Source organism: Aquila chrysaetos, chromosome 14 (genome assembly GCF_900496995.4).
Source record: "Aquila chrysaetos chrysaetos chromosome 14, bAquChr1.4, whole genome shotgun sequence".
Classification (NCBI taxonomy): domain Eukaryota; kingdom Metazoa; phylum Chordata; class Aves; order Accipitriformes; family Accipitridae; genus Aquila; species Aquila chrysaetos.
In genome coordinates, this window is record NC_044017.1 from 30,505,764 (window position 1) to 30,529,039 (window position 23,276).

General features: G+C 40.2%; 1 protein-coding gene across 2 annotated transcripts in view; it reads left to right on the forward strand.

Annotated features, from left to right (window-relative positions):
- The first annotated feature begins 256 nt into the window (after positions 1-256).
- GTF2F2 (general transcription factor IIF subunit 2) overlaps positions 257-23,276 on the forward strand; it is a 91,576-nt gene continuing 68,556 nt past the window's right edge. Inside the window, exons 1-5 of one of the 2 annotated variants that reach the window (XM_030036321.2) lie at positions 260-493; positions 8,101-8,174; positions 8,648-8,666; positions 10,102-10,246; positions 18,362-18,400. In XM_030036321.2, coding sequence (XP_029892181.1) covers positions 428-493; positions 8,101-8,174; positions 8,648-8,666; positions 10,102-10,246; positions 18,362-18,400 — 343 coding nt within the window. In that variant the 5' untranslated portion in view covers positions 260-427. Of the gene's footprint in view, positions 494-8,100; positions 8,175-8,647; positions 8,667-10,101; positions 10,247-18,361; positions 18,401-23,276 lie in introns of both variants that reach the window. The other variant, XM_030036322.2, reaches the window with a different exon arrangement.

Sequence of the window (23,276 nt, forward strand, 5' to 3'; positions counted from 1 at the left end):
CCCGGCCACCATTTCCCGCCCACGCCGGCGAGCACCGTCATGGCGGCGCCTCCTCTCCCCAGGCGGCTCCTCCAGGTTCTCTAGACCATTTTGCCCGCTGCTGCCGTCCTCCGGAACGCCGGCCCAACCCTTCCCCTACAGGGAGAGAATAACTTTTTGTGCCCGCCATGTCGAGGGCCTCCCCTGCCCGCTGCCGCGCCGGGGCGGGGACTCGAACCCGCGTCCTCCCCGCAGCGCCGGCCCGCCATCCGGCCTCTCCCCGCGGCGCTCTCCGCGAACGGAGGCGGTTTGTCCACCGCGGGCCACCGTCTCCCGGTGGTGCGGTGCGCTGCCGTACGGGTCCGGGCGGGTACAGCGGCCGGGGGAGCAGGAAGAGCGGCCCGGCGTGCCCCAGCCCGCTCGGCCCGTCCTCCGCCTCGGCCCCGCCATGAGCGAGAAGGGCGAGCTGGACCTCACCGGGGCCAAGCAGAACACGGGCATGTGGCTGGTGAAGGTGAGAAGCCGCCGGTGCAGTCCCCGGGCCCGGCCTGTGGCGGCCGGGCCTTCCCTCCGCCGTGCCCGGGCTGGCGGTGGCGGGTCCCGGGGCAGAGGCCGGGCGGTAGCGCGGAGCGGGGCCGTGCCTGAGGCGCTGGGGAAGGGGAGCAGGCCCGCGGCGGGGCTTGGCCGGTGCCCCCGGGCGGCCGGTGCCCCCGGGCGGCCGGTGCCCCCGTTTCCCTTCTCGTGGGCGCGGGGTGGGTGGGCGAGCAACGACGTGTGGCGTTTGCCCGGCTGGCTGCTGGGGTAAGTGATACACGGCGGGGAAAATTGGGCTACCTGGGAGCTGCCCTCGGCTTGTGCTCTGTTAGGGGTGACGAACGCGGTACCGTGGCTTTTATTTTCCCAAAACTCTGAGAGTCGGAGAAAGTTTGAGTGCTCCCAAATTCACGTCCTGGTTAAAAAAGAAAAAAAACCCAAAAAAACAAAAAAACCCAAGGAAAATAAACGCCCATCTCTTGTCACTACAGCTCAGCTTGGTGCTAGAGAAGTACAGCTGTGGTGAAGGTGCTACGAAAAGATGTAAAGATCGTCAAGTCGAACCCAGGCACCTGCCTGGTGCAGGGCCACGCTCACATCTGCTGCTGTGAACTCGGTTGCCACTGCCTGCGTCTCACATCTGTTCTGTGGAGGGTCTTTTATCAAGATAGCTTGGCCACTTCTGCTGGCAACGGCAAGCATGGGCTCAGGAAAGAGGAGACTCAGAGCCAGTGGGGGAATATGTGACCTGGCCCCCTTCTAGTCCCCTGTGGATGTGTCCCTGTTTTTCTAGATCTGTATTTGTTTGGTCTGGGGAGAAACAGCAGCCGCCTCCTCTTCCTCCTTTGGGGACGGAGGTAAGAGGCTCAGAACATCAACTTGAAGGAACCTGTGGGGATGGGGTAGTACCCAAATACTGGGAGTGTGATACCATCATACTTCAACTAGCAAAACATCTTATTGTGGCCCCTGTGATCTTACTGTGGCCCTTGAAAATGGTGGGGAATTTCAGACTTGCTTTGCTGTGCAGAACTTCTGGTGGTGGGTAGGTCGCTGCATCTGGCTTCCTCTTTCGTGCTGACACCCAAATGTCTGGTTTCGTGAAACCATAATGAACGCTGCATAGTGCTCTAATTGTAATAGCTTATCCAGGACAGTAAAAGCGAAAGCTGACAGCAGAAAGCTGCAGAAGTATATCATGATATGCTGAGTGACAGGATGATAAAGTGGCAGATGAAATTCAGAGTTGAAAAATCTAATCTGACATGCATAGAGAAAAACTATCCTAATTATACATACACAGCAATAGGGTCTCTGCTGGTTGTTGTCATTCAGGAGGGGGTTTAGGTTTTCAGTAGATGTAGATAACTCTATAAGAATGTCATGTCAAATGAGCAGATTCAACATTGGGCATAATTATGAAATATACAGAGAACAAAAGAGAAAATATTGTTGTGCCATCATATTGCCTGTATCCTGAATACTGTGTGTAGTTCTGGTCTCATCCTCCCCATCGTGGCAGGTATACAGTGGACCCAGAAACAGGACAGAGGAGAGCACCAGGGATGATCTGGGGAACAAGGAATGGTGGCTGTGGAGGGAACTCCTAAATACGTTGTTACCTTTCAGGCTGGCAAGATGTTTGATTAGGAAATCATCTAGAGGTCTGAAGTAATAAGTAATGTCACAGGTGGATAAGGAAGAAGTGAATAGGCAAAGGTGAATAGGGACGAGCCAGTTTGACACAAGAATTAGGGGTGTGTCATATTAGTTCATCTGATGGGGCTCAGAGCAAACAAAGCAGGTACCGTTTTGCACAATATGTAGTTAAATTTTGGAACTTGTTGTTAATGACAAAACTTTGCAGAAGCTCAAAAAGCCATTAGACAAATTCAGGCAAGAAAATCGGATTGAGAGATTAAAAATTAACATGCTTCCATACCCCAAGACTGCTGACCAAAAGATCCTAGAAATTAGAAGAGCATGCTGGGGATATACCTTTTCTTCCTATGTTCTTCTGTTCTTCCTGAAGTATCCGCTGTTGGCTGCATTTGGAGACAGGACACTGAACTTGCTCTGATACAATTCAGTGTTTCTTGAAGCAAGTCAGGAATTTTCAGGCACATCTATGCTTACAGTTTGATGCCACTCTGTGAGCACAGAGAGCTGCCTGGTTTAATGAGAAAATCAGACTAAAAGGAATGCTTAAATATTACTCTTCCAACTAAATGTTAATGTAATCCTTCATGCATGTGATCTGAACTTATAATTTGTCTGTCTTCTTGCATAATGATAATTAAAAAAAATATTACAAAGTTGCTAACATAGATAGACCATAGCAAGGGATGTGCAGAATTTTATCCTTTTAATTCCTTTGGACTTGAACTTGGAAACAACTGTCCTTGTTACTAGGATCTTCAACACGCTCAGAGGCATGACAGTGTGTAGCACCTTTACTTTTAATCTTCACTAGCTAGGATAACGAGGCTGAATTTATCCTTCCTTTGAGGGAGAGAGCCATCAGTTCTGCTGGAATAAAAAACCTGGCTTATTTAATTTCCCTTTAGCATGTATTATGCTAGCACAGGAAGTATTCTAGAGAGACTACTTAACAGGCAATAAAAAAATGTAGTGATGAGTACTTTAGGAGCATGAGCAGTAAGAGGAGGTACCAGAAATCGAGTGAGTCACTTTAGTACAAACCCAGAAAGCAACTGGAATAATTTTTTCTGTGTTTTCAGTGAAAGCTAAGATAGGGGAATATTATAAGAAGTATTGGTTATGTACTTGTGTTAAAGTGAAGCCCATTTAGTGTTAGCAGTTAGATTTGTTAATTTCTTGTTCCCTGGGTGGTGGTTTGTTTTTATTTAATCTGCTGCATTGATCTATATTTAGAAAGAGGATATCTTTATATAATGTCTTTTTTGTATGTTCAAAGGAAAACGAAAACATAGAACCTGACATCAGCCTTATTCAGTTTCTGATGTATGTACTGCATACGGATTGCTATATAGAGAAAGAGCTAATTTAATTTCATACAGAAAATTGGAAGTAGTTTATTACAGATAGGGGCTGCTTGTGTGTTTTGTTCTAAAGGCAGACAGGAAGCTGTGAATAAGCTGAAAGATGCGTGGAGCAGGGGCCCTCGTGTCATACGCTACCTGCAGGTTCCTCGTGTACTGGAGCCTGGGTGTTTGTGTGATGTGAGTAGCAGGAAGAAAACAGCAGTGTGAAAAGGTCTTGAAGTGATGCTACTTAGTGCATCAGATTTCTTCTCATGATTAAATTGTATGGGTTTTTGGAGAGAAGAGTGTTCCTACCTACAAATCCCAGAATAAAGGCCACTTGTCTTAAAAACGTTCAGTAACCTTTCAGTATGGCAGGTACTCCTGTACACAAGTCAGTCTTTCTGTGGGTATGTATTTTTCAAAATCCTGCTGTGGGATCTTTGAAAATTCTTTCTGCTCTGTAAAAGTAGGTTGCTTTCGTTTTCTGTATGTTCTTTCAAGGAGTATAAAAGTTTGAAAACTGACTGTTCTCCGTAAGTTAAACTTTTATTATGCTCAGGTTAAAGGAAGTGGCAAATTAAGATGTCTACAGTGTGTAAGACTTTATTTAATCTTTCCTGTGATTGCTTATGCCATTTGCATGGAGCTACAGAATTTAGCACGTGGTTTTGAGAGTACCGTCTGGTTTTAACTGAAGTATCTGTGTATAGCTAGAAGTAATCCTTTGATCACAGTCCTTCATAACCCTTTTTTTTTTCCTCTGCATAGCCCTTGACTGTGGATAGGCCAGCAGAAAGATGATTAATTGCACTCTGAGACTGTTTCCCATGCAGCTGAAAGAAGTATGATTGATCTGCAACCTCTTAATCTGAATAAATTCCCTGTCTGCTGATATTATACAGCAAGTCAGTGATTTTAACAGCATGAGAGTTCTTCACTCCTTGTCCACTCATACTGAATGTATGTCTACCTTATTACCTGGCAATGTAAATTAGATACAGATTAGGTGCGAGCACATAATAATACTTCTATTGAGTCAGCTGGGGCATGTCATAGCATTTATCTTGGCTTTAGAAAGAAAATGATATCTGATCTGGCATGAAATCCTCTGTAGAAAATTACCACTTTGAAGACTGTGGAAAAAATATATATTAATAGATTGTGCCAGTTCATGGCTTTCTGTTGTGCATTTGTGACATTTTTGATCCCATGTTAGGACTTCATGAAAACCTGGACCAACGTTTAGTTTGGCTGAGCAGTTGGAGGACATCTGGATTTTCTAGCTATTCCACAGTACTTCATGAGGTGCTGTGAGACTAAAGGAAAGTGCTAAGCACCAGTACCAAGAGGTTTGTGGGGGTTTTTGTAAGAACAGGTAAATGCAAGGTTAGTGTTAAATTCATTTGAGCTTTAGGAAGTTAACAGGTTGCTGTTAGTTCCTGGAACAGGCTCTTCACCTCCTCAGCTGTGCAGTGAAACTTGGCTTAGTTTTATTCTATGCAAGACAAAATCAGACTACAAAGTGCCTCTTTGCTGTTTGAAACAGAAAATGCCACATGCATAGCTTAGTACGTTTCTCTTTCTCACTGGCTGTGTCTCACACCATTTTACTATGTGGGCACAGATGTTTTCAGTAGCTGTGGACTCTGTGAGCCAGAATAAACTTTGCTGTACCAGTAAAGAACATTGCTGCAAAATTAAAGAATGTAGAATTGTCCTGATGTGTCGTGAGCACATGAAGAAAAAAGATATAAAATTCCTGTATCAGAATACTTCTTTAGTACATGGCGTTGGAACAGTAAATGATTTTTCTTTTTAACAAGTCACTGTTTTGCTAGATACTGAGACTACTGTAGGTCTTTAAGATTATGTTCTCCCAGTGACTGCTGCATCCTTATTGGAAAGAAAGGGGTTTCTAGGAAGTAGTAGCTTCTATTAGACTGGTTTCAGCTATTTCCTTTTGAAAAAAATCTGTAATTTCCATATCACTTGAACATCTTACAGTTAGTTTTAGATAGTCAGATGTGAGATTGTCCTTATTGCCTCACCTCTGTATTCCACCTCTTGATGTGCCACAGTACTTCTACATCTAATAGCTTGTGTGTAGGGGGCCAAGTGCTCCAATCTCACGTTTGTTGTACTAATGTGTCATGTTCAGTCTTTATAAAAAGCCATCATAGAAAAGACAGTTGTAATTCCTGAATGGTGGGGAAAAAAGCTGCAAAACTATGTGATCTGCAAAACATTGCACTCTGCGCTTAAAACTGATTGAGCTGGCTTCTTGCAAGGAAAGGTCGACCTGGCTGGAACTGATGCCATGCGGTGGAGCAGGGAAGGTAGAGAAGTTCTTCGTTCCCCTGGGGCTAAACTGAGAAGCTTGAAGTGCCTCACCAAGGCTGGGTGCATGGACATACTGGCTGAGCTGGGAGCTCCTCTCTGGGGCAGGGCAGTGGCAGCCACTGGCGCAGGCCACCTTTTGAAGTCCTGAGGAACTGTGCACTCAGACAACTGTTCAGATTTATAGGTGTTCATCCGCGATAGCACCGTATATCAAAACAAAGACTTAACCTTTTGATTTCACAGAATAAATGTTGTTTGTCATCTTTAAGCTTGTCTGGCCTTTAAGGAGAACCGGGGTAAGTCTGCTGAGCGCTGAACACATTCTCCTGGCATTACTGTCTCCAGAAAAAGGAAGTGCTGTTGCTGCTGCGTACAGGTGTGCGTGCATCATCACATCTGGGACACATCTGGGACTCTGAGGAGCCTGGGCCTGCGGCAGCAGCGAGGTGTTGAGGCTGGCTGTGGAAGTGCCAGCTATTGGGGTCGTTTACCTGGCAGTAGTTAGCTGGTACTTTTTTGGCCAGAGAGTGGAGAGGCAGGCTGTGATTTCAGCTTATACTACATTGATGGGAAAAGAGGAAAAACAGGTCCACTTGGAAAGCCAGCTTCCAGCTTGTTGGTTGGTTACGTAGGCGCCTTTACTGTCCACCATGAGCGCAGGTCACCCAATGCTGCAGATACCAAGACCTTTGAAACTGAAGGAATTTGTGTGTAGGTGAGTCAGCATTACTGGAGCAGCTTTTATTCCTTGGATGTATCTGGTTAAGCAGGGCTGCTTGCTCCTGTCCCTGCACTGACCTCTGCGTTGTGCAGCCGTTCGGGGAAATGGGTTGGGGAGCTGGTTTGGTTCTTCTACCCACTAAATACAAAATCAGCCCAGCTAAAACATAGAATTCCCCCACACCTCCCAGCCAGATCAGTCTGCTCTTTCTATATACTGAGCAGCTGCACAAAGACTTTCCCCAATACAGTGGAGGGGTGGGAATGAGTGATGGGAGGGAGATCTGCCTAGGGTAGTTCTGCTGTTGGATGTCTGGTGGGAGTAGGGCTGCGGTTTGCTACCTAATGTGTCTGAGGTTCCCAAACTCTAAGCCTTCCCTTCACAGCACTGTTTGGTCTCTGAGTTGTAATTGCCTAACTTCTCATCATCATGGTTGTTTGGTTGTTCTGGGTTTTTTTTTTTTCCGAGAGAGATGATAATTTCAAATAAATATTTAAAAATATAGTTTTACCTGATAAAATTACTTGGAGTCATTAGCTTAAGAATATGATGCTGATACTTTTTTTGCTTTTCATGATTGCATAATAGTATTTGAGATTCAAGGTATTATTGCTAAATTATTCTCTTTGCTCTCCCTAACAAAATATATATATATAACGACTTGAGAAGTGGGCCCATGTGAACCTCATGAGGTTCATCAAGGCCAAGTGCAGGGTCCTGCACATGGGTTGGGGCAATCCCAAGCACAAATACAGGCTAGGCGATGAGTGGCTTGAGAGCAGCCCTGAGGAGAAGGACTTGGGGGTACCGGGGGATGAAAAGCCGGGCGCGAGCCGGCAACGTGCGCTCGCAGCCCAGAAAGCCGACCGTGTCCTGGGCTGCATCCCAAGCAGCGTGGGCAGCAGGTCGAGGGAGGGGATTCTGCCCCTCTGCTCCCATCGGGTGAGAGCCCACCTGCGGTCCTGCGTCCAGCTCTGGGGTCCTCAGCACGGGGCAGACATGGACCTGTCGGAGCGGGTCCCGAGGGGGGACACGAAAACCATCAGGGGGCTGGAGCACCTCTGCTATGGAGAAAGGCTGAGAGAGTTGGGGTTGTCCAGCCTGGAGAAGAGAAGGCTCTGGGGAGACCTTACAGCAGCCCCCCAGTACCTAAAGGGGGCTTATAAGAAAGAGGGGAACAGGCTTTTTAGTAGTATGATGAGGGTGCTGAGACCCTGGCACAGGTTGCCCAGAGAAGCAGATGCCCCATCCCTGGAAACATTCAAGGACAAGTTGGACGGGGCTCTGAGCAACCTGATCGAGTTGAAGATGTCCCTGTTCACTGCAGGGGGGTTGCACTAGATGACCTTTAAAGGTCCATTCTAACCCAACCTGTTCTATGATTCTATATTGTCTACTATATTTAGCTCATACTGTATTCCGAAGTGGTCAGGGTAAAGCATTTAAATTATATACACATACACAATTTATATAGAATTTTAAAATCTGCTTTTCTTGAAATCTGTCTTCTTTTCTTAGGTCCCCAAATACTTGTCACAGCAGTGGAGTAAAGCTTCAGGAAGAGGTGAAGTGGGAAAACTAAGGATTGCCAAGTAAGCCTTTACTGTACCTTTATTGGTTGCAATTCTTAGAAGAAGTTATCTGCAGTAAAATAGATTATGTCGCACCTCTTATAATACATAATCCTGTTTCTTGCAAACACTGTGCATATTTCTCCAATACCCGAATGGTACTTGCTTGTATAGTGATATGAATATAAATTATATGAAATTATACTGGGGAGTGGCTGTATCCCTTTACATGATGTTTGATTTCTTAAACTCAAGAAATATGCACATCTAACTGGAGAATGTTCTTTAACCTATATGTGCTATTTTGCTGCTTCTGTTCTCACCTGGTGGCTTTTCCCATTTATTCTTGGGCATCAGCGTAACAAAAAAATTTGAGCAGCTCAGGAGTGAAGATGAGTAACAAAACTAGAATTTGAATTTGCTTTTTTATGAGGAAAGCTAAACTTGTGGAATTAGATTATGGAAACTAAAACATTAAATATTTTCTTTTGCAGAAATCAAGGAAGAACAGAAGTAAGTAATACTGAATACAAAGGCTGTGAATGTGTTATGTTTTGAATTCTAAAAATTGTTTAGAACATGCTGGTTTCTAATGTCACATATTTTTTGTTACACCTGTAATGAAGTATTGTACCACAGAATCAGGAGGAGAGAATTCTGTTGGTAGCTCTGCCCATAGATTTACTGTGGGACTTTCATCAGGTCTCTTTGTTCCCTACGTTTGTTTACCCATCTGTAAGCAGCAATCATAGTAGCAATCTTCTCTCCAAACATTTTGAGATGTGTTAGTGCAAAAGGCTGTCTGAGAACTAAGGAGGGTGATGATAAAGCAAAAGAAGGTGGAGATGGAGGGTTGCAACTTCAGAATGTATTCTGTCTTATATTTGGAATTTGGTCCTACTAAATATAAAGCAACTTGAAGGTTTTTCTGCATGCAAAAGTAACTGCTTTTATTAGCAGCCTTAGTGAATGATAGTAACCTCCTGTATCTTTTACAGGAGGTAAGGGAAGTTGCGTTAGTTAGAATTACTTCAACTACCACGTAGGTCTGTCACTGAATTGGAAGAAACTGTGGACAAAAAGATGGCAGGGAAGCAAGCTGCATTTGCCATTTGATCACCTGGCCAAACTCCTTTTCGAATAAGTAAAGAGAGTTCTACTGGAGGTCTGGATGTTTGATTGGACTCTTCTGGGCTGGAATACGAGCCAACCTTCCTAATTTTGTGAGCCCCACACCAAAATCTTGATATTGTTGAGAGCTACAAAACTCATTTTGCAGTCCGTGTAGAGCCAAGCGGTGAGGAACCCCATGAGAACGGGTGGCTTCCCGGGGCCCCTGTTGCTGCGTGGCAGAATGAGGCCAAGCAGGACCTACAGGAAAAGCATGCAGTGCCGGTCTTAAATATCCCTCTTCAGGTTTCTTGCTGTGTCCTGTGGCTAGGGATTTTGGTTACCCAGTCCCTCCAGTACCTCCTCAGCTCCTGTATTGGGCATGCAATGTAAACATAGCAAAGGAGCCGTATTTGAACCTCTCCTGGGCAGCATGCAATTCAGGAGTCTCCGGACTAATAACACTTGTTGTAGTACATTAGCACTTTTTCCAGAACTCAGCTGGCTGTGTGAAACGTTTTAAAGCACTCATACTGAACAATGTCTGAAAACCTATTATGCCTTATGTTTTAATAAGTAAAATCAAATTGTTCTCTGACTTAGGGGGAAGTAATTTACAGTTTTTTAAAAGATGAGTAGATTTTATTAAGTACATGAAAGCTTTGAATTCTGTATTTCAACAAGAGATCAATATAGTAAGACTCTTATCCCACTCTTTATGTTTTTGAAATGGAAATGTGCTATACTACTTGTGTTTTCTCTCTTTTTGTTTCCCCATAACTCATAAAGCTGTGTAATTGAGTCTGTTTAGTAACACTGTGGTAATTGTGACTGTTAGGTGTCATTTACTTTGAATGAAGAGCTTGCAAGCATCAATGATATTGGAGGAAAACCTGCTTCAGTCAGTGCACCAAGGGAACATCCATTTCTTTTGCAAAGTGTGGGAGGACAGACCTTAACAGTGTTCACAGAAAGTTCAGTAGGTAAGTTAGAATTAAAGTTATCTCTTACTATTCCAGTATATGTGATTTCAGTAAACTGAATGCTGTAAAGGCCAGAAGACTCAGAAGTCAGATTTTTGCGCTGTTTTGTTGTTATCTGCGTACATAACGCCGTTGTACTTTTTCTGTGTCTGTCTCTTTCCTTCATATGATTGAGCAACTAATTTAAGTTCTCCTCATAGGGTTATCATGTACATTTCAGCTGTGGGTCTGCTGAAGAGAGAGCATGGAGTGCAGTACATTGTGTATTCCCCTTTAGGGTTTTCACTGGAAAAAATGTTTTTTTGTGTTCCTATGTACTGTTGGGATCAACTAATATTAATTTTTTTCTCCTTGAATGGGTCTCTGCTGTGAATGTAGTTTTATAAGAATGCTGATTGTTCCTCTGTCCAGTTGAACAGATCCATTTTAGCAATAAATACTTCTGTTCACTACATTTTCTTGAAGTATATATATGGTTTCAAAGTGCATTAAAGCTTAATAAGGTCATAATACTAAACAGTGCAGCAGTAAGGTTATAATTTTTCTCACTGCATTTCAGCTGTTTGGCCTGCCTTAAGTTCAGCGCAGTAGCTGTATAAGCAATTAGGATATTCAAGATCATATGTCCTAAATTGCATGTTAGACTTAAGGGACATGGTAGTGTTACACTGTACAATAAATTCAGCAGATGCCTTGCATGTAACTCCCATGTGCTGTAAGGTTTTCTACTGAAATTACGTGGTCATGTTCTGGATATTAGAAAGAGAAGGAAGGTGTCTGCAGACCATACCTCATTGTCTGCAGAAGGTATCTTAGTTTCAAGCACTGAGGTTTTGGTGTCCCTAGAAGACAAATAATAGTAATATTTTTTGATACCTCTGCCTTCTTTGGGGCAGCAAACTACAGTGGTCCCACCAGCTTCTGATTTTTTGATGCTCATTGGCAAGTAATTCCTGTGATGGCAGTGTGATGCTTTATCAAATACATGAGGGAGTGAGAATCGTAACTCACGGGACAGAGTTAGAATACTTAGTAAGTTTGAGCACCTCCTTTTTAAAATCTATTTTAAAGATTTAATGGCTGAGCATTGAGATACTAAGGTACAAGTAGCTTGGCTGTCTCAGTTATGTTTAGAAATACAAGCTCTTACACTACAACTCAGGCACTTTTCATTTGTTATCCCTTTCCCAGAAACTAATGTAATTGTGTTATTGGTTTTTCACTTAAAAAAAACCCCTGTATTTTCATGTGTGTGACTTGCAACACTTTAAAAATACTGGGTTTTATAATTCATAGATTACAAATGTGGAAAGAGATAGGGAGCAAGTTTTCAAGAGCATTGTAAGCATTGTAGTAGTACCTCATCCTTTTTTGTTTCTCTGTGGCCCAACCTCAGAATGCTTGACAAAAGAGAAAGATTTCAGGTGTGAAGATGTGTTTAGAGTATACGTTCAGTGACTTTTGCATGTTTGCTGCAAATCCCATGGGATTTTGCTTCCCAAGACAAATTTTGATACAAAATATTGCTTCAGAAATCTCTGACGGTAACTTAAGCTGCAGTGAGTGCAGATGCTTAACTTGAATGTGGAGTATTTGTCATCAGTTAGAATGAAAGTCATTGGAATGTGGTAGCTAGAAGATGCCCATTTATTTCTGTTTTACCATCTGTAATACCAGTGTCTCGAAACCTTTAGGTACTTAGAACCTGTCCAATTTTTATTGAATAGATTAAAAATTTTGCATTTCTCAGCAGCTAGAAAATGTTATTCAAAGACCATGGATCTATTGAGTAGAAATTATTATATTAATTAGGAGCAAAGGGTAGTTAGTGAAATGAGAAATGTTTGGACTGAAGCACTGAATAAGCATAGACCCTGTCAAAATTGTTTTTGCTTGAGATTAGCAAGCATAACATGCAGTCAATGTGTTTTCATGAAACTCGCTTAAATGCAAAATGGCTAAAATGTGTTGCTGTTGTGTTAAAGCTGGCGCTGGCAGTACAATCAAAAATAAACTTTCATGTGCTTTTCTTGCATGACTTTTTTCAGTTGTAAGATGAATGTGACACAAATATTCCAAATTCCAGTCAAGATTTCTTACAGACACCATGTTCCTGCAGCCACACCCTTGTGTTTAAATGTGTATCGCCAATATGTTTTGAGCTCCACAGCCGATTTCAACAAATTTTCTAGTGAATTATGGCTAGTGTGAAAACAGGTGTCTGAAGAGTGGAATGAAACTACGGATATCCCAACTGAAAGAAAGGCTGCTACCCTATTTGATGCCAGAAAGTCCACATGGAAAAAACCACTGTAATTATATCACCCATGGAAAAAGACTCAATAAAAACTTAACACATCTTTGCAGATCAGTCAATCCGCAGTAAGAGACAGTCATAGGAAATCGAAATTCATTCATTTGTATGTTCACAGACCAGTATTTGTCTTCAAATTATAATTAGAATATTTTTGTGAAGAGCATTGGTGATGTTGTTCCTTTCTCTTTTGCGAAGTGCACCATGTAACAGAAGCAGTATGCCAATTGGAACCGTGGGCCAAAGATTAAGCTGGTATGGAACTGCAGATGGAATTGCTAGTGTTGCATCTGGAAGGATGCATTTGAGGAATTATGCAAATGAAATATGGATAAAAAATGTGCTTCATGCACTATTGCTCTCAGTCAATACCCTTCTTGAGGACTGAACTTACCTAAATTGGATCAAATGGCATAAACTAGTTGGATTTTTTTTTTATAAAGGGTGGGGGTTTTTTGGTTCTGGGTTTGGGGTTTTTTTTTCCTTATTTTCCATTAAAAGCCCCAAGATCTATTTTGTGTGCTGCCTTCTAATACTGGGATCCTTATGTTGTAGTGACCATCTTTTTGATGGTCTTTCAGAAGATGAATGAGAGATGACAAATCTGCCTTTGAAATATTTTGTAATCTTGGAAGATGCTGCAGGGAGTTTACATATTCTGGATAATTCAGCACTTCACATTGACTTGTCAGGTCACTTAGAGCAAGCAAAAGAGATCAAATTTGACAAGTAATTTAATATTTTCTGCATGATGTAATTTCTAGATTTCTGGATGGTTTTTCTGTGGGTTTTGTTTTGTTTTGTCTTAACTGAACTTGCTTCTAATACCTGTTGTAGTTGGAAGAAATCCTTTAGTTCTTGCACTGTCAACCTCTGCATCTCTGTATTAGTTGATGGACAGCAGTAGGCTTTTCTGAGGTGCCATTTGTTATGTCCAAAGTCTAATGAATTGCAGTTTCTTGGTCTTCTGCACTGTGTGCACTAGATCTGAGCTAATATAAAGCTGGATAAAGTGGATGCTGTCCCAGTTACTGTTAAAAATCTGTTCTATGCTGGTTTTCACGCAGGGTGCGCTTTCTGTTTAGACTAACTCTGGAGTGTCTCCTGTTCCTTTTCTTTTTCCGATTTCTGTATTTTGAAATAGCTGCGATGAATAATAGAGTAGTGCAATGCACTCCAAAAGTAGTAGTTGCAAAATATGTCCCTGCTGCCTTTGCAAGGCTGTTTGCACATGTGAGACGTGGTGTTGTCTTCATTGCTGGGCAAATCACTAAGACCTGCGGTGGTGTTCCTGAACATCAGTTTAGCAAAGCTGGCGGGAAGTGTGGCTTCTGTGATGACTGCAGAGGCATCCAAAGCACAGTTGTCTCTTGCTGTCTAGGTCTTGCTGTCTAGGCTGGTTTCAGTATTATTTCTGCATTAAATATGAACTACATTCTGTTCCGTAAAGATCACCATATGTACATCAACAGTTGCTATGCGACAATGCTATTTGTGCTTCCAGTCATTTTATCTTGTCTTTGTCATCAGCTATCATAGCTGTAATTTTTTGGGCGGGAGGAAAGGAGAGCATTTTGCATATATTTCAATGTGTTGTATTGAACAAAATGAATTTTTCTTATGCGTGTATAGCTGAGAACTATCTAGGGGCAAGTCATGGGTTTGATATAGGGTGTGTTTGGTTAAAATTGTTTTTTTCTGAACTTCCTACTGGCAGACACCCTGGCATAAGGAAGTGCTATAATTTGACAGTTTCTTTCTTGGTTGAAGGAATGGGAACGTGCTTTTGTTAAACATTTAACAGCAAACTCTTCTGCTTGTGATTATAAATTAATTCTCTTACTGCTTTAATTGCCTGTTGCTTCATTCTTCTGCCAGCAGGTAGTTTAGGATTGCTGGCTCTAAATAAAAAATGCAGCTATGTTATAGATAATGATAAAAGTTTCTTACTCAGCTAGTTCTTGGAAAAATGTGCTACTAATGTGACTTGGGAAAACACAGACCTTGGCAGGCAATTGGATCCCTAACTGTAAAGGACTGATGGGTGGAGAGGAAGGTTTTACACTGTAGGCACAAATAAAGTATAAGATATTTCTGTAAAGTTGGGTGAGATGACTCATTTTATTGAAATTTTGAATATATCTTCACAACTCCCCCTTCGTAAGTGGGATTGCCTTAATGCCTATTTTAGTGACTTTAAATTCCTTCATGCTTGTTCCATCTTACTGAAAGTAAAAAGTGTTTAGAGAATTCCATTGACAGAATGACTACCAGACCTTTGTTTCAGAGCAGCATTCATGCATGGATTGTTTTACTGCTTCATGCTTCACAGAAGGTTGCTGGCTCTTAACATTGCATTCTTCTCCAGTTTTCTGAGTCTTCTCTTCTTTCAGAATCTCAATTCATGAAATTAAATTTTTTTTTTTTTATTCCTGTTCAATAATACACATAACTCTGCCTATATACTTTAGAACAGCTCCTTTATTCCCACACCCCTTGAATATTCTCCCCTTGTTTTGGATTGGTTTTTTTTTTTCCCTTTATACAGCTTCTCATATATGAAAGGACCTTTTCTGAGTTTGTACATGAATCACGCCTATATAACTTACAATGCGTGATTGTATTCCAGTGAAAATGAATATTCAGAGGTTTGTATTCTGTATTTTGTATATTTGTATTTTGAAATATCAGATATATCCAGCCATTTAAAGAAATGTGAAGGGAAGAAACACTAACAAAAATCCTGGAAAGATGTTTCTTTCTTTCATTAAAGCAGTTACTCCTATAATTACATTTAATTATTTCCAGTAAAATATCTAGTGCTCAGAATCTTGATGCCTTGTGACACTACTTCTAATCATATTAGATGAATGTTTGACTTTTCCAATTTTTCATCAAACTCTTATTTAGGAAATAAACTCCCTCCCTCATCATTCTGCCATCTTAGCTCTGCCTGCTGAGGAGTTTTGACATATACCTGACTACTGTAACAGTACTTTCCAATTGTTCAGGCTGTCATTCAACCACACATTCCAGTCTCCTAAATGCTTTGGGGTCTTACTTAATGCCTCTTTGTTCCTTTATGTACTTCAGTCTTTCATGGACTGTTAGCAGAAGAGGAAAACCTATCAGCAGCCTCACGATCAAAAGAAATAGAAGCAACAGCAGCCTTTCAGATCCCTGGCATTTATGCAAATTTCCAAATATTTGTGAGGATCATAAAGAAGATGCAACCCATCATCAGAAAAGCAGAATATGTGACTCAAGCTACTCTAATTACAGACAGCATTTTGATGGGTCGAGATTTTGTATGTATTATGGTGACACACAGTCCATTTAGAAAACAACTGCGACTGCTTACATCATCTCTCTTCTCCATCTCTAAAAAATGGAAATTATATTTATTTACTTAGTTGATATGAACGTTGTGAGGATTAACAAATTACTGTAAAGTGGGTTCAGCTGGCTGGCAGGGGTAAGCTCCTAATTTTCTTTTCATTTTTGTTATTGATACTATAGACTGTTAATTCCCATACAATTTTAAACAATCGAGGATATAATGCACAAAATATATAGTATATTAGAATGGGCTCAGTGTGATGGGAATAGAACTGGCTCTCTGCCTACTTCATTGACTTAAATTTTCTTTGTTTTTTTCAGTCTCACTGATGTATGTGTAAAAAACCAACCCCACCCAACCTCCCTGCCAAAAAACCCCCCAACAAAAAAACAACAACAAAAACCCAACCAACCAACCCCAACCTGTTGACGTTTATCTGTGAATCTCACATGTTGTGGAGGAGGCTGAGCAGCTGTAGTCTGCATTGATAAAATATTTTGAGTAGACATAGTACAACCTCTTTTACCTTCTTGATATTAGTACTGAGAAGAATTTCAAAGCAGAGACTTGTGACCTAATCATGACAAACCCAAATTGTCTAATGATGAGAAAAAAGACCACTACTTTTTGCAGGGCTTGAATTTTGTCTCTTTTTCTGTCTTTGCTGTTGAGGGCAGATACTGTTGATACATACAAGCAAATACACACACACTCCCCCTGTAGACACGATACATATTTATTGTTATTTGAATCAGAGATGCTATTAACAATTTTGAAGTTTGATGTCTTATGCGGTAGTTTGGGCTAGGTAGCTAGTCTTTCACTGAAATGGAGTTAAAAAGAAACAGCTTTAAATCCAGCTGCTTCTTACATCTCAGTCCAGGCGGGCATTGATATCTTGGTACGTTTGCGCATTCTTCATTACGTCCTCTTTGCTTCTTGTGTGCGTACTGAATGTTTCCATAATTAAGTTACAATTGAATTAGGGTATTGGTTGGGTGATAACATTATGCTGTAAATATGCTAAATACACACAAAGAATAATGTCGATGAGAAGATACGTGTTTTTCTGCAAACACACTGTCCTGCATGTGTATCTGAAAGTTGGCAGGGATCTTAACTTGCTTTGTGAATACTCATGGGTGGGAAGAGGCCATATAATGATGTTTTCTCATTAGAGAAAGGATGTGCCTTCAGCTTCCAAGACTAACAACAGCCACCGGTAAAGAAAGAAGGGTCTGTGAGATAGTGTTTTTCCCATTTGCATTAGTCCTCCGGCTGTCAGCCATCTCAATGAGAAAACAGCGCCATCAGCCATGAAAGCCAGCAAGAATCAGTGGCAAGAAAAACGTTTTGTAAGATATTTCATGTTTTCATTTCTGTTAATACCCAGCCTGTAAGTGGCAGAAATGATCAAACTAACTGGACTCAAAAATTATTCTCCGAGTTAGAGCAGTAATTTACTCTTGCCTGTAAGTAAATGGTCTGTAATGATAGCTGTGACATGTCTGAGTTGAAAGCTAAGGACAAGTATATTTTACCATTTTAAACTGTATTTCAGATAAGTGAAAATGTTCTTTTTATTCTCTACCTTAGAAGAAGTGTAAAAAGGAGAAATATAGGAGGAGCAGTCAAATTTCAGGTTGACAAATGTATGTAGGGGTTTAATTTCATGGGACTTGGTAAGTGTTAGAACTCAGTTTACCAAAATACATCCGCCGGCTGCCATTTCTTGAAACGTGGGATTGGAATTTCATGCAGAAAGCTGTTTCTGAATCTGACTCTGACATTCACCCGAGTGATAATTTTTTGGCAAGTCACTTTGCAACACTTGTGTCTAGGTTTTTCCTTCATACATCGACTCTCTGCTCTGTGGAACAGGAGTCGTTTCTGATTATGTGTATTTTTTGTACCTAACAAGTTGGGCTATAGTACCATTTGAGGGCCAATGATCAGACAGGGAAAAGTTGAAGAAATAAATTCTTGCATGATCTGTAGAAATGGTAGAGAAGAGGTTGATCAAGTTAAAAAATTTAACTAATGCTAGTTAAGAGCATTCTTTTGCAGAACCTTGATTGTATTTTTTTTTAATATACAAAGATAATATTTATTTGTCTAGAGTGACCAGTGAGGTAAATGGATACTATTCATTGCTTAAGCATAATCCTACTACTGATTTTGTATAAATGTGTAACTTCATTCTTGCAGAACTCTATCAGAGGTGTAATGGAGTTCTCTCATTTAAGTTGTGAGTTTGGGCACTAAAGGAGTTTTTTTTGTTGTTGTTGCTCCCAGTGGCAAATTATTCTTCAGAAAGTAAATTTATAGACATTAATCAAACCCAGTGATTATGATTTTTATCATTCTGTGCTTTACAACCCACTCTTTAGATGTAATTTCAAATAATCAACACAGAAACATTACGTTTCCTTTTTTGTTCGTTTGTTTTTTTTTTTTGCAGAAAGCCAACCAGAAGAAAAATCTGAAAGCAGCAGTGCTGGTGAGTATGGACACTTTCTTTGAAACACTTAAGAAATTACTTATGACTGCAGATTTTCAGTTTTCTTTTCAAGAAACTGTAGATTAAAAAAAAAGTCTTTTTTTGTTGTATTTTTAGGGTAGAATATAATAAAGTTAAAAAATTACTTCATAAACTGGTTATCTGCTGCGACCAAGAGCTTAAATTATTAGCATTTTTTATTAAAATGAAGGGGAATAAAATGATGAGGGAGAGCTTTAGAATTGTAATGTTATTTTAGAAATTCTCTTTTATTTCTCAGTTTTTGGTTTTTTTTAGGTTCATTGTCTCTATTTTTTAATTTGAATTCTTTCCTCTTTTGATTGGAAAGTTTGTAGCAAATTTCCAAATCTTTTGTTACTTGATTTTAATTGCATAGACTAAGCAGTCAGAAAAATAGTGTTCTAGTATTTTACTTTATTCAGTTTTCTAATGAAAGCAAATTTCTTATGAAATATTTATAAATTCTTTGGAAAGAGTCAAAAATGGTTAGTTCGCTGATATTACCTACCAGTTACATATTAGTCAGTCCAACGACGTCTTAAGTACAGTTAAAAATTCTAAGGGTGCTTCTCAAACTGCAATGGCTATAGTAAAAGTGGTTTTTTTACACAGTTCAGAGTAGTAAATAAAAGTATTGCCCTTCGATTAGTATTTTTTTGTGAAATGGGCAACATGCTTATATCAGACAGGATATTTCCCAGCAGCTCGAGCAGAGCTCTCTTGAGGCGGTGTGTTCCTAGCCTGCTCCCTTTTCTTCTACTAAATCCTTTGGGCTTACATTACTGAAATTCCCAGATAGGTACACAACAGCATGAGAATGTTAAAGTGTCAAGTAGCGTTTAATAAAATTCCCCTTTTCTGCTTTTATTAAAGAGGTGTTTCAAAAATATCATTAACATACTAGCGCAAATAAGTGCCAATGTTAGCAAGAACCTGTGAACCTGGGAAGCTAGAGACAGCTAATACAAAATATATAGACAAATCTCGGTTTTGTTAGTAGAAGGATTACCTCTGATGCACACAGATTAAATAGTACTAGGACCGGGCTGGCACTGGTGAGTGGTAATGGCAGAGATAGCAGATGGACTGGAAAGAGCCTCACACCCCTACCTTTCTTAAAAAGTAATTCCTAAGACTAATGCTAGTGGGTTTTCAAAATGTCTTCTTGAAAGTAATTTTTTGGACACTTTAACATGAAGATGTCTTGTTTTTTCTAATATTTGACTTTTGTTTGAATTGCATTTCAGCATCAAATGTTGTTAACAGTGTATACTTTGTGTCTGGCTAGGAGTAGGGTTTGGTTTTTTTTTGTAGGAGGGAATTCTTTGTAATATTGAGATGCTTTTTATTACACTGGCTTAAGCATGTCAAAAGACTAGTGTTAGAAATGTTATACTCTGTAGACTTGTACTGAATCCAAGGTGTGTTTTATAGCTTGCAATTTTTCTCCGTTATTTGTTAAAACCTGCTCACTGATGATATGTTAATTGTGGTGTGGTTTTTGAGATTAGTATTTTATACCACTTGAAAACTGAGACTCACTGCTGTGGGATGTCGCATGTAAAGCAGATCTTGGGAGTTTAACTGCTAAAATGAATCAGAATTTTGATACATTGCATTTCTCTGATGTTCTTTAGTTGTAGGGGTGCATCCTTGATTTTCCTTGGCTTTTGGGTTTTTTATTCTGTTTCAGTTTGTGTTTGAATGGTTGGATTGTCCGCTTTTCACTCTTGGTGTCTCCTCCTTGTTCTGCAAATATTGTGTAAGATGGCCACGTGTTTAGTTGTTTGTATTTTGCTTTGGTCGGAAGAATGAACTACTGTATGCTGTGGGCTGCTCAAATATGCTGACAAGATGAGTGCTAAACCCATTTGATGGAATCAAGCTGGTTGTGGATTCAGTTTCTGAGCGATGGTAGTTGCTTACACTGGGGTCTTTAAAGGAGGACTCTCAGCCATCAGTTGCACTTACTTGCTTATTCACTTTTTTTCTTGAAATCATTGTGGAACTCAGATGACCTTTTCCAAACTACCTCTCCAGTAATTCAGGTCATCGAGTGCTCCATTTTGCCGTTAATCTACTTTATCTTGGCCTACAATAAGTACTTTTGAGCGAAAGATGATGTCTTTTATGTATTTATGTAGCATTTTAGCATAACAAGACCCTAATGACTGCTTTTGAGTATTACTGTAATAAAAATATGTAAGGTTTATTTGTAGTTAGAAAGTAAATAAAGGAGGTAAATGAGATAAATAACATTCAAAAATCCTTTGATTTACATCCTTAAAAAGTTCCCCCGCGTTTTTACATTGGGAGGGTACTGTCAATCCAGAATTTCTTATGTCATAAATCATTAGTATTATGTATGACATTTTTAATCACATTTATTGTTGGGATGGTTGTAAACTACTTATCAAAAGGCGAGATAGTACCAGCGTTGCTTCTCTACTTGTTACTGTTTGGAGAAAGACAACGTGATACTGAGTCAGACCAAAGATCATCTAGCTGGTATCCTGTCCTAAGTGGTAGTCAGTAGCAGGTGCCTTGAGGAGAGGATGAGAACAACGCAAAAGTATAGTGATACCTCCCCAAAATACTTCTTCCAGCCTTTAATGATTCACAGCTCAAGAGACCTAGAGCTGGGGTCATGGTGTTTTAACAGGCCCTCATGGATTTTCCTTCTATGAAGTATCCTTGTTGGTTGAGTCCATGCAAAGCTTTAGTATCCATAGTTATCTTTAATGATGCTATGGTTATAGTCAAAATATTCAGGAATCAAGACATACCTGAAACAAGTTTACCTAATCTTAATTTGAGCTCCTTTTGCATATTATCATTTTAGATCACTTTTTCTGTACAGAAATCGTATTTGATTAGTGCTTGTGATAAATACTGCTTGGTGATTCAACCAGTGTTGCTTAGTGCCGGAAGGCTTTGTGTTAAATGTGAGTGTAGCAAATTGCACACTCAGCTAAAGGAAAAGAGAAATGAGAATTGGCTTTGCTTGTTCCTATATGGTGATGAGCAAGTGATTTAAACTCAAATATGCGTACGTAGCTCCTGTTTGCTGATGGCTTTGCTTGCACCTGCCTGTAAGTGCTGTCGGTGATGACAGAAGCTGTGAAAACCAAGCATTTGTGCCATTTAAAGTGTGACCTGCTCCCCACCTACCCCCCTGCCCCAATAAAAATACCCAGAAGCTGCACCCTGAGCCTGTGTAGTCTGTTGAGAATGATATGGTAAAGAAATGCATTCTCATGTAAGAGCAAATGTAATTTGGTACTGTCTTTGTGGAAGTGAGTTAAATGAAAGTCGCATGGGCAGCAATTGATGTTGCCTATGTTGTTATAATGTTGCCTAAGCTTTGAGAATGTAGTTTTGAAAGCATAGTATTGCTTTCGGGGGGGGGGGGGGGGGGGGGGTGGATATATCAACTCTACACAAACTGCAGATGCATCTTTTTCTTCAAGAATGTGTACATCAGGGAGTGTTATGTGCAACCTACTGGTTGAAATCTTGAACCTTCTTCAAGCCAATTGAAATCCTGTTGTACCTAAATTTCATCTCTTAAAATCTTTGATGTAAGTTTATAGCAAATAGCAGCCTTCAGTACTTAACGTGCTTAAGGACAAGGTGTTAGTCATCTCTTTTCCCTAAAGCTGCCAGTGAGTAGTACAAGTGCCTTCTAAGTGAAGGGAGAGGCACCATTGGCACCATTTCTGATTTGACTTTGGTTAAAAGGAGTACATTATCTGAACTACTACAGACAATATTGTGTGAACATAGTATTAAAATTTTGCCAATCGTGAATGTACGTGTTTAACTGCAGTCACAACTATAGAACACTTGAATTGTCTGTAGATCACATTTGCTTCGTTTTTTGATGTTGCAGTAAAAAAAGTCAGGTGTTGATTATACATGTGTCAGAATATTTGAAATTCAGTGTAAGCACTTTGATAAACACTGAACTGCATGCAGTAAAATCAGTAATTTTTTGTTAAAAAAACTGTTATGGCACAGGACTGTATAAAGCTGCTAAATGCATATTTGATTTAATCCTCTTTAAAGTGGTTAGCATATATTAATTATACTTCAAAGTGAAACTAACTGAAAAATGATCATCAGGAGGAGTAAAACTAATTCTTAATTTAAATGCTAGCTCGAAACTCAGTGTTGAATATAACTTGGTTATGGAATCTGCCATTTTCAAGCCACAGAAACAGTTTTTGTCTTGGAAATGTAACTGGTTTTGTTGGCAGATGAATGCAACAAAACTTTTATAAGCTTCCCAGTAGTTTTCCAGGAGCCATAATCAGTAATGAGACTCCATTTGTAGCTGTTAAAACACACAAAGAAGCAACAATTCCTGCTTTAAGATATGTGTAGTCAAAGTCTGTCATACTGGTTATAATAAATAGTGTGGAGAAATAGGGAAGGTAGACTGGTAGAACAGCAAAAAGGGTATGGAGTTAATGTACGTCGCCACAAACCTGAGTTAAATTTTTTAAGAACTTGCATAAATGGCCTTAGTGTCCTTAGGGTCTGGCAATTTATTTTAGTATTCTGTATGAATATTCTAACATTTATGTTTGCCTGAGCAGCACTGATGTATTTATTGTCATTCAGTCTCTATCCTGAGAACAGAACCTGATATAAAATGGTGGGAGTTAATCCCACAAGCCTATTCTGTCCTTCAACGATGTCCACATCCAGCGAAGTATTGCACTAAGCAGAAGCATGCTTTTGGCTCATATCGGAGTTCTTGGTCTTCCCTTCTGACTCTTGAGAAATCCCAGGAATTTCAGCCATGCCTGGCATCGCAGATTGTGACTCCACAAATTGCGTTTGTCTTCTG